General features: G+C 54.3%; 3 protein-coding genes across 5 annotated transcripts; all 3 read left to right on the top strand.

Annotated features, from left to right (window-relative positions):
- Positions 1 to 62: 62 nt before the first annotated feature.
- On the top strand, positions 63 to 2,820 carry ABB37_05889 (putative transcription like protein nupm1; the record flags this gene model as incomplete). 3 transcript variants are annotated; one of them, XM_015804093.1, is made up of 1 exon in its annotated part: positions 63 to 2,820. In XM_015804093.1, the coding sequence occupies exon 1, from the start codon at positions 1,255 to 1,257 to the stop codon at positions 2,818 to 2,820; it is 1,566 nt and encodes a 521-aa protein (XP_015657227.1). In that variant the 5' UTR covers positions 63 to 1,254. The 3 variants fall into 3 exon arrangements, with proteins under 3 accessions (XP_015657227.1, XP_015657228.1, XP_015657229.1); XM_015804094.1 differs by having other exon boundaries at positions 74 to 2,820; XM_015804095.1 differs by having other exon boundaries at positions 683 to 2,820.
- A 1,571-nt stretch (positions 2,821 to 4,391) lies between these two features.
- ABB37_05890 (putative dihydrouridine synthase (Dus)) lies at positions 4,392 to 6,396 on the top strand (the record flags this gene model as incomplete). The annotated part of the gene is made up of 1 exon (XM_015804096.1): positions 4,392 to 6,396. Exon 1 carries the CDS (start codon positions 4,531 to 4,533, stop codon positions 6,394 to 6,396), a length of 1,866 nt encoding a protein of 621 aa, XP_015657230.1. The 5' UTR covers positions 4,392 to 4,530.
- A 457-nt stretch (positions 6,397 to 6,853) lies between these two features.
- Positions 6,854 to 12,228, top strand: ABB37_05891 (hypothetical protein; the record flags this gene model as incomplete). The annotated part of the gene is made up of 1 exon (XM_015804097.1): positions 6,854 to 12,228. The coding sequence occupies exon 1, from the start codon at positions 8,005 to 8,007 to the stop codon at positions 12,226 to 12,228; it is 4,224 nt and encodes a 1,407-aa protein (XP_015657231.1). The 5' UTR covers positions 6,854 to 8,004.
- Positions 12,229 to 14,010: the final 1,782 nt, after the last annotated feature.

Consider the following 14,010-nt stretch of genomic DNA (forward strand, 5'->3'; position numbering starts at 1 on the left):
AAAAATGACCGAAACTTGTTTTTGTTATTTCGCCTCTTTTTTCTCCCCCTCTCTCTCTGGTCAGGTAAAACGGAGCCACCGCAAAGAGAGACAGCAGGCCAATAGGTAAATGGTTTATTTAGTGTTGAACGACACAATCATAAGTATTAATATAAACGCCTCTTTATTTACCTGGCGATTTGCGTTTTTTGAGCGTTCTTACTCATTTCCATTAAAAAAGGGGGGACTTACTAACGGCTTACGTGTGTGGATGTTGAACTATCCTTTTTCTGATTCCTCTCATGTCGCAAAACCTTCCTTTGCCTTTGTTCAGCTACGGTAATTTACAGTAAGATGTACGATTTGTTGACATAAACCTTCGAGAGATGAACCTTTTTGGGGGCATACGACATTCCACGAGGCGTGCGTGTCTCGCACGATGTGAGGCGCTATTAGCATGCGCTTTGCTGCTATCGTTGTTGCCTGCGACGCTGGTACTCTACAGTGTACTAGGCGCCTGTACTCGGGGTGTGAGCCAAGGCTCTTCCCGCGCAAGGTGCCCTTTGTTGAGGCTTCTTTCCTTCAGCGCGTTGGATCTGAGAAGCCCCGTCTTTCAGCTGACGTCTTCAGCTCTCTCACTTCTCCGATCACCGTCGTCACTCAAACGCCAATACGGTCTTTTCGCCCCTTCTCCTTCTCTCATAGATTTGTTGCCTGTTGCACGGAAGTCCTACGGCTTCAGTGAGCGATTCGTAGGCGACCTCGAGCCGCTTTAACACCTCTGCGAGCTATATATATATATTACTCTCTTTTAGGATTTCCTTCTTTTCTTCTTCTTTTAAGTTGGTTTAATAATAAGGGTGCTTTAAAAAGGTTTCCCGGTCGGGGGAAAGCTCCTGATCGATGTAACAGCAGGGAAGAGTATCACCGCTTATATATATATATATACGTAGCAGTTTATATATGAAAGTGCATTTGTATTTTATTGTTTTGTTTTTCATCAGCGCCGCATAATTCTACTAGAAGCAAATATCACCTCAGAAGTTAAAGAAAATAGATATATATCAAATCGGAAAGGATCCATTAGACCGATTTTTGTTTCACGAATACCGCTTGAAGAAGACGGATAGCTCCTATTGAGCGACCTTTTGGGTTCGAAAGACGTATAGGGCCTTTTCTCCCTCGCGCAGTATCTCCCATTAAGCAGCGTTCCTCCACCACTACAACTACTATTTGTTGCTATTATTATTATTTGCACCGAAGAGTGTCGCCTTCATGGCTATCTCTTTCGTTGCCATCGTCATCCTCTGCATCTCCTCGGCCTCCGCCCTTGGCTTTAGCATTGTGCTGAGCGCTTTTGTACTCATGTGGTGTGGGTGCTGCCGCGTCTCGGACGACGAGCTCGATGAGCGGGACCGCCGCCGCCTCCACCGCCGCCGTGGGGGCGCCGCAGAAAGGGAAGAGGTGGTAGTGCACAGCGGAGGGGACGACGTACCGGCGCCGGCGCCGGAGCGGAAGGGCATCCCGCTCAACTCCAAACCCCCGCGTCTCTCCCCGGCCCAGGAGCTGCTGCGCGACAAGGCGCTGGAGAAGTACAAGCGGCGCACCGCACGCGAGGAGCGTCGACGAGCGCGGCAGGCGGCCCGTGAGGCCCGTCTGGCGCATCTCCGCGAAGGCGACGGTGACGGCGATGGGTTGGACGATAGCGACGGCGAGGACGGGCGGTCGTCCGTGACGAGTCGCACCACCCTCACCTCGGCTGCGACGACGGTGCGGACCGCCTCGACGGCAGCCTACGGGCGTGGTGCGTACCTCTTCCCCCCACCCCACCTGTGCGGAGTGGAAATGGACGGGAAAGGTGAAGGTGGAGATGATGTAGAGGGCAGCGAGGTGCGCAGTTCCCACAGCCGCAGCTCCCGTCGCAGCTCCGGCTCGACACGGAGCAGAGCAAGCCAAGGCCCCGTCGCGACGATTAAGTCATACATGCGGCAGCGGCAGCGGCAGCGGCTGCGCCGTCGGGAGGAGCAGCAGCAAATCGACCTGTTCAACCAGTGGGCCGAGGCGCAGATGGCCTCCTCGTCGGAGCTGTCGCCATCGTCTGCTGCGTCCTCGGCGGTCGAGTCGGTTGCCGCCTTGGCCGATCACAACGCGGGAGAAGAGAAGGGGCGGGGACGTCGCACATCGAATGGGCACCGCGGGGGGCGTGGCGGACGTCAGCAAAGGTCGGCGGATGACCGGCTTCATGCAAATGGCGGTGGGTTCGATCGCTCGCAGCCGCTGCCGCAGCAGCCGTCGCGGTACCGCTCGAGCAGCGTGGCGAGCTCCGCCCCGCGGCCACCCGAGGAGGTTCTCGGCGATGACCTTGCCCACTACTCCTTCCTAGCAGACGCCAACGATGCACAGCACAACCTGCGCCGTGAGCAGGTGCACCTGCAGGCGGGCTACCCGGCCTCGCCGCAGATGTTTCAGCTGCCGACGGAGTTTGGTCCGCCGATTCCGAAGAAGAACGGGGTGGACGGTGTGGAGGAGGCGAACGAAGCAGCAGCGGTGGTGGCTCCGGCCCAGCACACGCCGGGGAGCACGAACGTGTACGGCGATCGACAGCAGCAACCGCAGCAGCCACCACAACCTCCACAGGCACCGCCGCGTCGACACAAGCGAACGTGGAAGGACGTCGAGCACAATGTGGCGCTCAGCGGTTTCTTTAATAGCCCGACGAACAACAGTTTTGGAGGAGTGCACGCGCCGTACGATGACGGCGAGGCATCGGCACCCTTCCGCACGAGCCCTGCTGAGCCGACGCACAGCCCACTGCAGTACCCTGGCAACCGAAGAGAGTAAACGGTGGATAGGTGTACAGTTTCTGCTGTAAAAACGCAAGCACGCGCACGTAGAGACCATCTGCGCGATAGCCAGCGATCGGGTGACGAAGCGCTGCTTTATTGCTGTGTTATTACATCTGCATTACTTCTTGGTTTCTTTTGGTGTTGGTGTTATCTTGCTCTTTGACCATTTGAGGCCAACCGATGGCACACAAAATGTCTCTTTCTTGTAGTTTTTCACTCGGTATACAGTGAACGTAGTGTAAGTGTTTGTGAGTACGTATGTGTGAGCGGGTGGGGTGTGCGTGTGCCAGCTCGATACAATACGTAGTCACCGTTGAACTTAACCTTTCCAGGCAAACATATTTATATTGAGCGTGAATTTGGAAACAAAAATAACGTCTCAAATACGTAAAGCTTTCTTGTTTGTTTTTCTACTTCAGTTACAGCTGCATCTCACCAGCAAAGAAGAAAAATCTTCCTTTCTCTTTTTCTTCTCCGTCGCAGTCTCTGCCGCCCACACGAACGCTTATTGTTGACCGAGCTTCAGTTGTGTTGGTGATTCTACCTCTTTTTATTAAAACGTTGGTGAAATAATAATTTAATGGCGTGCTATCTCTCTTCTTTTCTTTGTTCCTCTGATTTTTTTGTGTTGGTGTTGGGGTGTTTGTGCAAGCTGTGTGTATGTGTGTGTTGATCTTCATTTATATATACGCCTCTGCTTTAGAGTGTTCGTCGCTTTTCTTTCCATTTTTGCTCTTCTTCTGCTTTTCGCCACGGACGCTTTTTTTATTTTACCGGATGCTCCGACGCGTGTCAACGCGATGGGAGCTCCAGGTCGAAAGCAGACACATGAGAATAGGATTTCTTCTGCTTGTAATTGAAGAAAAGGAACAAATATAATATATGTAATACACGAAGCCAAAAGTGAAGATTCCACAGCTTAAGTCAGCCGTGTGCGTTCCGAATAATTTCTTTTCCCTTTCATTTTAATTGTGTTTTGATTGTTTTTTTTTGCTTTCAATAAAGACTTCTCCTGCTTTTCCTTCGTTGACTCAGGACTATGCCATTTCATGGAGCCTCTTCTGCATCGCCGCACGGGTGCAGCGGTGACGCGAGCAGCTACAGCACTCGCCAGAAACAAAAGAAAAAATAGTAATCCCGTCGTTGAACTCTTCCAAGGCCCGCCAGTTTGCCTCAACAGTAATCAGCACTTTTGGCGTGTGTATCTTTCCTACTTTTTTTTTAGAATAGAGTATCTTATGTCCGTTCGTTGTGTATAAGCACATCTTCGTGTATGCAGTTTAATGCGATGACGCGTGTGAATGCAGCCTCTTCTGCTGACCTCTTGAACGGCACCGACTGCGACTCCAATGCGCTAGCACATGGAGTCATTAGTATGTCTGGTAAAACCACGAAGATGCGCTTCCATTTTGTATCTTAAGTTTGTATTGCGGTCTTTCCCCTACTCAGAATCTTCTTGTTGTCAGGAGAGCGAATAGCGCCACTTCTTGACATGCGGCTGCTGCGTACCGACTTTCTCGTCTCTCTTCTCCCTTTCGTTCTTCTTCTCTTTCTTCATCCGCTGAAAGCCTCTAATGTGAGTTTCTTCTGCTGCCGATCTGCTCACATACGTCGCCCTCTCCTTTTTCTTGTCGTCTCTGACGAGCTTCGAAAGAAGCAACGACGACCCACTTTTTGAATTCACCTATTATCTTGTGAGGACCCTATGGCCTACAGCCAGAAACAGCTGGATGTGTACCGGCAGCTCATTGCCCAAGGCGAGCCCTTCAAAAGCACCACGTGCCCCTACTGCAACGGGCAACGCGATGCCACAGTGAAGCACCTCCACCCGAGCACGAAGCCGGCCGATGCGTGGAGCTTCTGGAGAGACGTCCTCATCAACAAGTACGCCTCCCTGCAGTCTGCCGCTGCGATCAAAAACATGGAGTCGACTGCAACCTTCGAGAAGGCCACACACAATGCGGAAGAACAGAGCGAAGGTCACGTGCATACGGCGAGTCTTCCTCGCATGTTTGTCGTGGGCCCTATGGTGGACCAGAGCGAGCTGCCCTTTCGCATGCTGTGCCGAGCGTACGGGTCCACGCTGGCCTACACACCGATGCTGCACGCCAAGAGCTTCGCGGAGGGCGCCGCCTACCGCAAGCACTTTTTCGCCACCACCCCTCCTGAGGAAGTGAAGGCGGCGATGGAGAAGGCGAGCGCTGAAGCGGAGACGGCGGAGAATTCGCAGGGCAGCAATACCGCCGAGTTCTCGTCGGCAACGACAGCGGAGACGCAGCTGGCGGACCGCCCCTGCATTGTGCAGTTTTGTGGCCACGACGCGGACACCGTCCTGGCAGCCGCGCGCTACGCCGTGCTGGGTGAAGGCGCAGACGCACATCCCACGTACCCGGTGCGCGTCCGCAGGAGGAAGACGACTGGAGTCACAACAGCTATAGAAGTAGAAGAGGGAGGAGAAGCGGAGACGGACGATCAGTTGCTGTTCGGCTGCGACGCGGTGGACTTGAATCTCGGCTGCCCACAAGGCATTGCTCGCCGTGGCCACTACGGCTCATTCCTCATGGAGGACTGGGAGCTCATCCACACCATCATTCACACTCTGCACGTGGAGCTGGAAGTGCCGGTGACGGCGAAGATACGCGTGTTCGACCACCCCGGACACAGCGAAGCCGGCTCCGCCGAGACGCAGCTGAAGCATGACTTCGATGAGGCGCTGACCATCCTGTACGCCCGCATGATACGGGACGCCGGGGCGCAGGTGCTCTGCGTGCATGGCCGCACGCGGGACATGAAAGGGCAGCAAACGAGCGTCGCGAACATGGAGCTGATCTGCCGGGTGCGCCGTGCCCTGCAGGGCAGCATCCCCGTCATCTCGAACGGCAACGTCTACACGTACGACGATGTGCTGCGGCACCTGCGGGATACACAGTGTGAGGGCCACATGTGCGCGGAGCCACTGCTGTGGGACCCGACTCTGTTTAGCCACCCGAGTCATCCGGTGATGCCCGGACGCACCCACGGCGCGGACAAGGCTACTCGGCTGTCTGCCTTACACACCGCACTGGTGTACATGCAGTGGGTGCGCCGCTACCCGGTGGACCTTGGCTTTGTGAAGGCGCATCTGTTCAAGATGTGTTTCCACAGCTATGAGCTGCACACGGAATTCCGCGAGGTGCTCGGCCAGCTGAAGACCAGCGCGTCAAGCATAAAAGGCGCTGAGAACGGCGAAGCGCAGCCGGCCGGTACAGCGGCATCTCAAAACGTAGACGCGACCAGAGCGCCCGTCAAGCGTAGTAACGCGGAAGTTTCTTCTCCGGACACCAGCCTCGACGATGGAGCGGAAAGGGAAACGGAGGACGCACTCTTCAAGGATTCAGATTCCGCTTCATCGACAGCCTTTGAGCAGCACGTGGGCGCAATTGAGGCGCACCTGCGCGCACTACTGGAGGTGGAACAGCGGTCATGTGTGGACGGGGAGCAGCCCAAGGTGGCGCAGGTAAAGAAAGCCAAGGCGAAGGAGGAAGTCGTGGATGTCTGGGAGGCGGAGGGAGGCCTGGGCATCAACTTCTAAAAGAGCAGTGCTCTCCGTCGCTCTTTTCTCATTATCAGTGTTGTGTACTCGAGGTCGACTCCTCTTTGTTCTTTAATACTGCTGCCTTCTGTCTTAATAATAATAATACTATTGGCGTATCTTCGTGCCTTCGCGTGATAACACGCTTAAACGGCGCAAAGGAATAAAATAGATGATATCACGCTCCGACGTGTACAAACAGGAATCGTTTTGACTAGCGTTCTTCATCCTTCACACCCTTGGGGCCACTTTGCATGGAAATCGCAGATGTTCGCTTTCCACGCTGTGCATTTCGCAGTGCCTGAGAAGACATGGCACGCTATTCTGTTCTCCTGCTTCTCTTTCAAACCGGAGAAGATGTTCTCGCCGCACATTCCCTCTAACTCTCTCTCTCCGATTTCCTCCTCCCCTCTTCCTCATGTCATCGCGTCTTTTGCGTACACACACGTCTCGCTTTAGGTTTTTCCTTCTCCGATGCATTCGCGCATCATACGAAACGATACATCGCAAAGAAGTCCCAAAGCCACACAGCAGCTTTACACCTGCAGGTGCCGTTTCATTAGACGGTGAGAACCAATCATTTTTGCCAGTGACCGCTTATTGCTCTTTTCGTTTTCTTCCTTTGACGCTGCGCTTTGTGCAGCCCTGCGCATGTGTGTGCGTGTGTGCCGCCTCGCCAACTCTTTTATTATTATTATTATTGTAAAGCCTAAACTCCTCTCTGATACGGTGCATTGTGGGGATATTTTGGGGGTCGATTGTAGCTGCGAGAGAGCTATATATATATAACGGCTGATTTATAAATCTCTTCTCTTTTGTTGTTGCTGCAGCGATTGTATGATCTTGCTGACACCACAGGGCGATAATTTCCTTCGTCTGCTTTTCTTTTCTTTCTCTTCCTTCTCTCCTCAGCGGAACAGACTGCCATCAAAACTTTGGCTTTTCTTCCATCGTCTGCTGTGAAGCGTATACACAAGGAGCGCTTTTTCTCCTCTTTTCTTTTAGTGGGACTGATCATCTCACAAGGGCGACTGGAAGAGCAACCTGTATGCGTTTTCTCCCTCTTTGCCCTTCTCCCAGCATATCACCATTACTATTTTGAAAGTGCAGCGTACTGCAGCTTACTTAAATAACCTGGTTTGACGTGCACGACTCCACTTCACACATTTTTCTTTTCTTCTTTTCAGATTTCTGTTTCTGTCCCCTTTTCTTTCGTCGGTGCTGTAGAGGGACTCGCTTGCCGCGATCCGGCGAGTGCTTGTTTTGTGCTCTGTCTTTGTTGTCAGTGTTGCGGGGACAATTAACGCAGTCCTTGTCGGTTGTGCATGAACTCCACCGGAGCTGAGTTCATTTTTTTTCTCTCTTTTTCCTGTGCGGTATTTGAACGCCCTCCATTTCTTTTATTTTTTTTATTTTGCAATACACTGCTATCTTTTGTGTTTGCTTGTTTGCTTGTTGTTCCTCCGCTCTTATCAACACCGCGAAGACGTCTTCAAAGAGAAGAAACGACAGGGGGCGTACCTCATTCCTCAATCAATCGGAGTGTTTGAACACCTCCGACATAACGTATTGAAGTTGAAGAAAACAGATCTTTAATACCTATTCAGGATGACGCTGCGAAGCCGCGCGCGTATCACCTGCGCGGTGCGCGCCGTCATTGTCCTGTTAGTCCTCGTACTTGCCGGTGCCGGCGTCACGAGGAGTGTTGTCGCGCAGGGAGACGGAGGCACCGTAAAGTCAGCGACTTCGATGGTACAGGAAACGCCATCGCCGCTGCATCAAACAACGGTGCTGAACCGTCTGTGGTGGCGCAACCTGGAAGAGCAGGATGCCTTCATCCACGCGCTTTTCCGCGCCCCACTCGCCACGGCAAACATTGGCATGATCTCCGGCGCGGTGGGCGGCGATGGGGCCGGGGTGCCTCAGAGCGACAACAGCATCAACAACGGACAGGGCACCATGCATCAGCAGCAGCAGCACGGACGCAGCAGAGCTACGACAAGTCGTGGCACCGCCCATCACGCGCCAGCCAACAGCACTGGCCCGGAAAAGGGTCTTTTTATTCCAAAACTGCATCTTGTGTACACCATCACACGGGAGCAGAAACGGACGCTGGAGGCGCAGGCAGCAACGGCGTCGGCACATCTCTCTGCGACGGCCGCTGCCGCCAACCCGACGTTTGCGGAGTCCACCGGCACGTCGTATACGCAGCTGCTGCGCTCCGTGTTGCCTCTGGGCTTCGATGGGTCGCCGGAGGAGGAGACGGCGAAGCCGCTCACTCCACTGCAGACTGCCGCCCTGCATTCCCCCATTGCCCCTCTGCGGGCGTATGTCGTAGAGAACGGCGGAGACTATGCCGAGCCGGGCACACCACCATCGCCGCAAGAGCAACAACAGCGACTTCACAACGAAGGTGCGAGATCTTTTCTAGCCGATGAAGTCGAAGCGACGACGGCAGCGAAGAAGACCGACGTGCTACAATTCGTGAGGACGGTCGACGAGGCGGCGGCGGAGTCGCCTCCCGCCTCCGCCACTACCACTACAGAAACCTCGGCTCCCCTCCCGCAGACGGCCAACGTCGTCGGCTCGCCGAGCTCCTTCTACCAGTCGCAGAACTCCGCCGATGAGACGCTGGTGGTGGTGGGCAGCGCAACGCGCGCCGTCGTGCCGCTTCGGGTGACGGGCACGAGCTACACCGTCGTTCAGTTCGACGGCAAGGCGGGAAACACGATCAACGCCGTGGTGCAGCTGCGCGATCACCGCTACAACGAATCGGTCAAGCTGGACAACTGCTATCACATGTACCTCAAGGTGGAGCTGCGCAACCATGTGAAGACAGACCACAGCGGCAGCAATGGCGACCGCTCCGGCGCGTATGCCACGACGCAGCCGCACCCGTACGTGAACAAAAACCGGTGGAGCAGCGCGACAGAAAGAAGTGCCGCTCCGCTCCATGACGGGAGCACCGGCGGTGGCAACAGCGGAGGCGACAACGATCCTGACACGAGCACCGCCAGCCGCGGCAGCTGGGCCAGCTTTTGGGATTCCTTTGCGCTGATGTTCGACACAAGCGCGCTGTGCAAGGTGCTGCCGAGCATCTCCATGCGGGTGAGCAAGGCACAGCAGACGGAGCCGTTCTACGTGGTCGTGCGCTCCACCAGCGGCTACGCGTACGAGGCGGCGTACTACTACAACACCACCTCCGGCGCCTTTTACGCCAACACGAAGGACGACGACTACACCTGCGAGTTGGACCTCTTCATCGAGCAGTGGCCCGCTGCGGCACAGGAGCGACGGCAGTTCATCTTCGCCGTCATTGTCCCGCTGCTCGTGCTGCTGCTGCCGCTGCCGTTTACGATGCGTAGGGCAGACTTAGTGCAGCAGTACATGATGGAGACGGACTACGCGGAGTGGGTCTGGCGTCCGCCGTATTACCTCCGCAATCGCATGATTGAGGGCCTGAAGGCGGTGGTGGACTGGGGGGTGCGCCTGCACAGTGCGTATCAGCAGCAGGCGTTGGTGGCGCAGCTGCAGCGGCAGCAGCAGGAGCAGCAGCGGGTGCAGGCGCCATCTTCCTCCTCCTTGGCACGTAGCGGTGCTCACCAGGACATCAACAGCAATGATCCTGGCAAGGACATTAAAAGGAAACAGACGGCGACAGCGGAAACCCTCTCGGTGCCTCAACTCCCTCCTTCCACGGCGGCTTCACGTGCCGTCCCGCAGGCCTTCACAGCAGGAGCCCAGGCCCACGAAGGCAGCGACAGCGTGCCGCTCTTTCCAAATCGCCGCCACAGCCACCACTCACTCGTGTCAGAGAGACCTCTTGAAAGGGAAGAAGAGCTTGGACTTCGCGTGTGCACCCCACGTGCGCAGTTCAAGGAAACAGAAAGTGCGGCGAGCAGCACCGCCAGCGATGTCTCCCGCCTGGAGCGCTCATCTGCCAGCTGCGCCAGCGGCTCGGACGTGGACGAGGGTCTCGACGGGCGGCGTCTGCATCGCCGGAGCAGCGAGGAAGGCGATGGGCGTCTTTGCCGAAGTGCATCGCACCCCGGTGCGGTCTCCCCACCGCAGAAGCTATGCGCGTCCGATGCGCTGCTGTACCCCAGCGAACCGGAGACGTCAGCGGCTTCTGCTGTGGCTGCTGCTGCAGCTTCTTCTTCCTCCTTAGCCAGGCAGAGCGGAAGAGCTGCATCCGTGACATCGTTCGCGCCCTCCAGTGAGCTGGACATCCACCTCCGCCGCCATCATCGTCAACATAAAGGCTCCGCGCGGCACGGCGGCGCCTCGCGCGCGGTGTCGGTCCACGTCCCGTTCAGTATGGAGAGCCCCGTCCTGCGCAACAGCACATTGCGAGACAGCAAAGGGAATGAGCACGCCAGTGCACACGACCTTCTGTTTACGTCACCGGAGATGACGGATGCGCAGCGACGCACCGCTGGCCCGGCGACGCAGCACGCTCAACTGCAGCAGCAGCAGCCACCTCGTGAGGAAGCAGAGGCGGGGTCTTCGGCAGGTCCGCCGGTGGAGGGCACGGTGGTAAGTGGCAACGCCGTGACGACGAGCAGTAATATGAATGAGAATACGACTATGAATTCAGCAGTTTCGCCCGAAGAAAAGGGTCGAGAAGGTGGAAGGGATGGCGAGAATACTAATAATGTTAATAGTAAAGACGGAGAGGACGCAGAAGAACCGTTCTGCCGCATCTGTCGAGAGGGCAACGACGTAGCTCCGCTTATCACGCCGTGCGGGTGTACCGGTTCGGTGCGCTTTGTGCATGCGCGCTGTCTCGATCACTGGCGGCTGGAGAGCGCGAAGCGCAACCTCGCCAACGTGAACCACTGCGAAATATGCAAGATGCCCTTCACGGTGAACATCCAGCGCTCGACGCTGTTCTGGGAGAGCTCGCAGCACATCCTGCGCGGTGTCTGCCTCTTCTTCACCTGTTTCGTGGTGGTGGTGCTGACCACGATGCTCACGCACGGCATCTTCGGTGAGCTTTCCTGCCTCGCGTACTATCACGAAGTCGCGTACAGCACGATGTTTCGCTTCGAGGGCCTGTCTCTCTCCCTGTTCGTCTACGGTCTTGCCGTGCTGCTCGTCTTGCTGGGCAATTTGATCGTTTACAGCTGGTTCCGCAGCCGCCCTGAGGTAGAGGAGTACGTGGCGGAGATGCACACCATCCCGCCCTTCTACTCCCGCCACAACATGATTCTGATTGTGCTCGTGTGTCTGCTGCTGCTTGCACAGGTGCACGCGATCGGCTTCCTGTTGAAGTACTTTCTGTACCACACGAGCCAGATTGTGTGGAGCTGGGAGACGTCGCCGCTCGTGGGCGGCATCCTCTTCGCCCTTTTCACCATCTGCAGCATTACGGTGTGCAGCTGGGGACGGCAGATGTACTTCCTGCACGTGGCGAGCCGCGGCAACGGACTGCATCCGGCGGAGGACGTGGTGGTTGAAGCGATGAGGAATGACAACAACGGCGATGATGCCGCAGCGCCGACTGCGCCGGCAAACGCACCTCCTGTGGGGCTGAACTATCACCCTTCTCACGCGCCGTCATTGCCGCAGCAGGCGACCGACAATAATAATGCGACGCCAACTTCCTTCTGGGCGGCGGTAGAGCAGAATCTCGTGCTAGGAAGTGCCTCGCCACCTCAGGAAGAGCGGAGTCTGCTACCCAGCTCTCCCTTACCCTTTCTTCGGGCGGAAGAAACGCCGCAGCCACCCGATCAGGATGATACATACACGCGTTACTTCGAAGTGCCGCCGGAGCAGCGTGTCATTCGGGCCTTCGAGTACTGCCCGCCGACTCGCCGAATGCCGAAGTGACTGAGCTCTCGTCCTCTTATCTCATCTTTTTTTTTTCCTCCGGACACGCTGTTAGCGCGTTGTAAAGCGAGAAGAAAATCGCTATGACTTCTTTTGATTTTAAAAATAGATGCATTCATTCTCCGTTTCATGCTATCGCTCCTTCTCATTGTAAAGGTTTTGTTAATCGCTTTGGTATTCATATATTGTGCTTTGGGGGAGCTCTGCTGGTCAGTGGAAGTCTTTTTGTGAGAGTTTTCCGCACTCTGTCCCATGCGAGGTGTAGAACGCATTTCGGCCACATTGCGATGAATCGCAGATGACGCTGCTTCTCCGCTCATTGAAAGTTCCTTGAGTACAGTGAGTTGAAAGGTCCTTTCCTTTTTCATTGTGTTTTTGTTCGTATTATTATTTCGGCTGAGAGTGCCTTCGTGTAGCTCTAAGAATAAAGGTGCCTTCGGTTTATTCATTTTCTTTTGCTGTTGTGCGGTAGCAGTGTTTTATCGCTTTGGCGTTGTCTTTCTTCGTAGTCTCGATTCATGTATCTTGGCTGTTTGTGACAGGAGTTTTTGTTGTTAGTTGTGGGTCGTACGTTTGCTGCTCGTCGTGTTAGGGCGGCATACATCACGTATCTTTTGTTTTACTGCTTTCACTGCCTTGATATGTTGTTGATTTGTTTGGTGATTTCCCCTTTACTTTTGTCTGCGAGTTTTTGTTCGTCTGTCGCTACTTCCATTTTTATCTCTTTTACTGCCTCTGTTGCGAGCTGTCAAATACTGTGTTGTTGCTATCACATGTCTTTCTTTCTTTAGTGGAGTGGAGTGCCGTTCATCTGCTCGGCAAGTACTCACTATCAGTGCGCATACCCGCGATTTACAATACGTAGATGTGATAGTGTTTGAAAAAATGGGAAATATATATATTTGGATGGCATAGCGCTTACAGTTTCTTTTCTTCTATATTCTTTTTTATTTAAAGGAGATTACGACTGGTTTATATTTTATCTTTCGTTCTCAGCTTTAGTTCTTCCTATTTAACTATTTACTTATTTAGACTAAAAGATGCGGTCTGCGCCGCGTGTTGGCGAACCGTGCCTCCCTAGTTATTATACCTCGTGTTTGTCTTGCTTTGTTTCAGCTTTCTGCTTCCTGACGTTTGACTCTTTCTATATATACGACTTCGCTTCTTATCAGTACTATTGCTATTATTATCACTATTATTATCGGTGTTATGAATCGGCTACCAGACAAATTGTTGGCCTGTGCACGTTCGCGGAGACACGTACTTATATTCCAGCCGCACACCGAAGACCCCAGCCGTCAATGATCATCCACCAACGTCGATCTCGGTGCTGTTGATGTGCTGTTGTTGTTGTGCTGCCTCTTTGTGTGACCGCTCGGCGCAATACCCTTTTCATTTTCCCTTCTCCTTTTTTTCTGGTTGTGATTCATGTTTTTGATATATTTTGGCGAGTGCTTTGCTTTTCAATGTGCTATTCATTTTTCCGGGCCGTGTGGCTTACACTCCCGCCTTCCGTGCACATGGCATGCGAAGAAACCTATTCAAAACACACACACATATATATCAATGAGGTGCGCGCCATGTGGGTGCATCGATGAAGACTGCCGTTAAATATGATGAGGTGAAGGGTTTTACGTAGCGGCTCTTCTTGATGGATCACTTCGCCCTGTGCGTCCGCGTGTCGCTTCCACGGCATCTTCCTTTCTTGTGAAGGCGGTTCGTGAGACACCAAGATGGGCGCTTAGCACGCCTCAAAAAGTGCTCTGCTGTTGTTGTATCAGA

The sequence above is a fragment of the Leptomonas pyrrhocoris genome, assembly GCF_001293395.1.
Source record: "Leptomonas pyrrhocoris isolate H10 chromosome Unknown, whole genome shotgun sequence".
NCBI lineage: Eukaryota > Euglenozoa > Kinetoplastea > Trypanosomatida > Trypanosomatidae > Leptomonas > Leptomonas pyrrhocoris.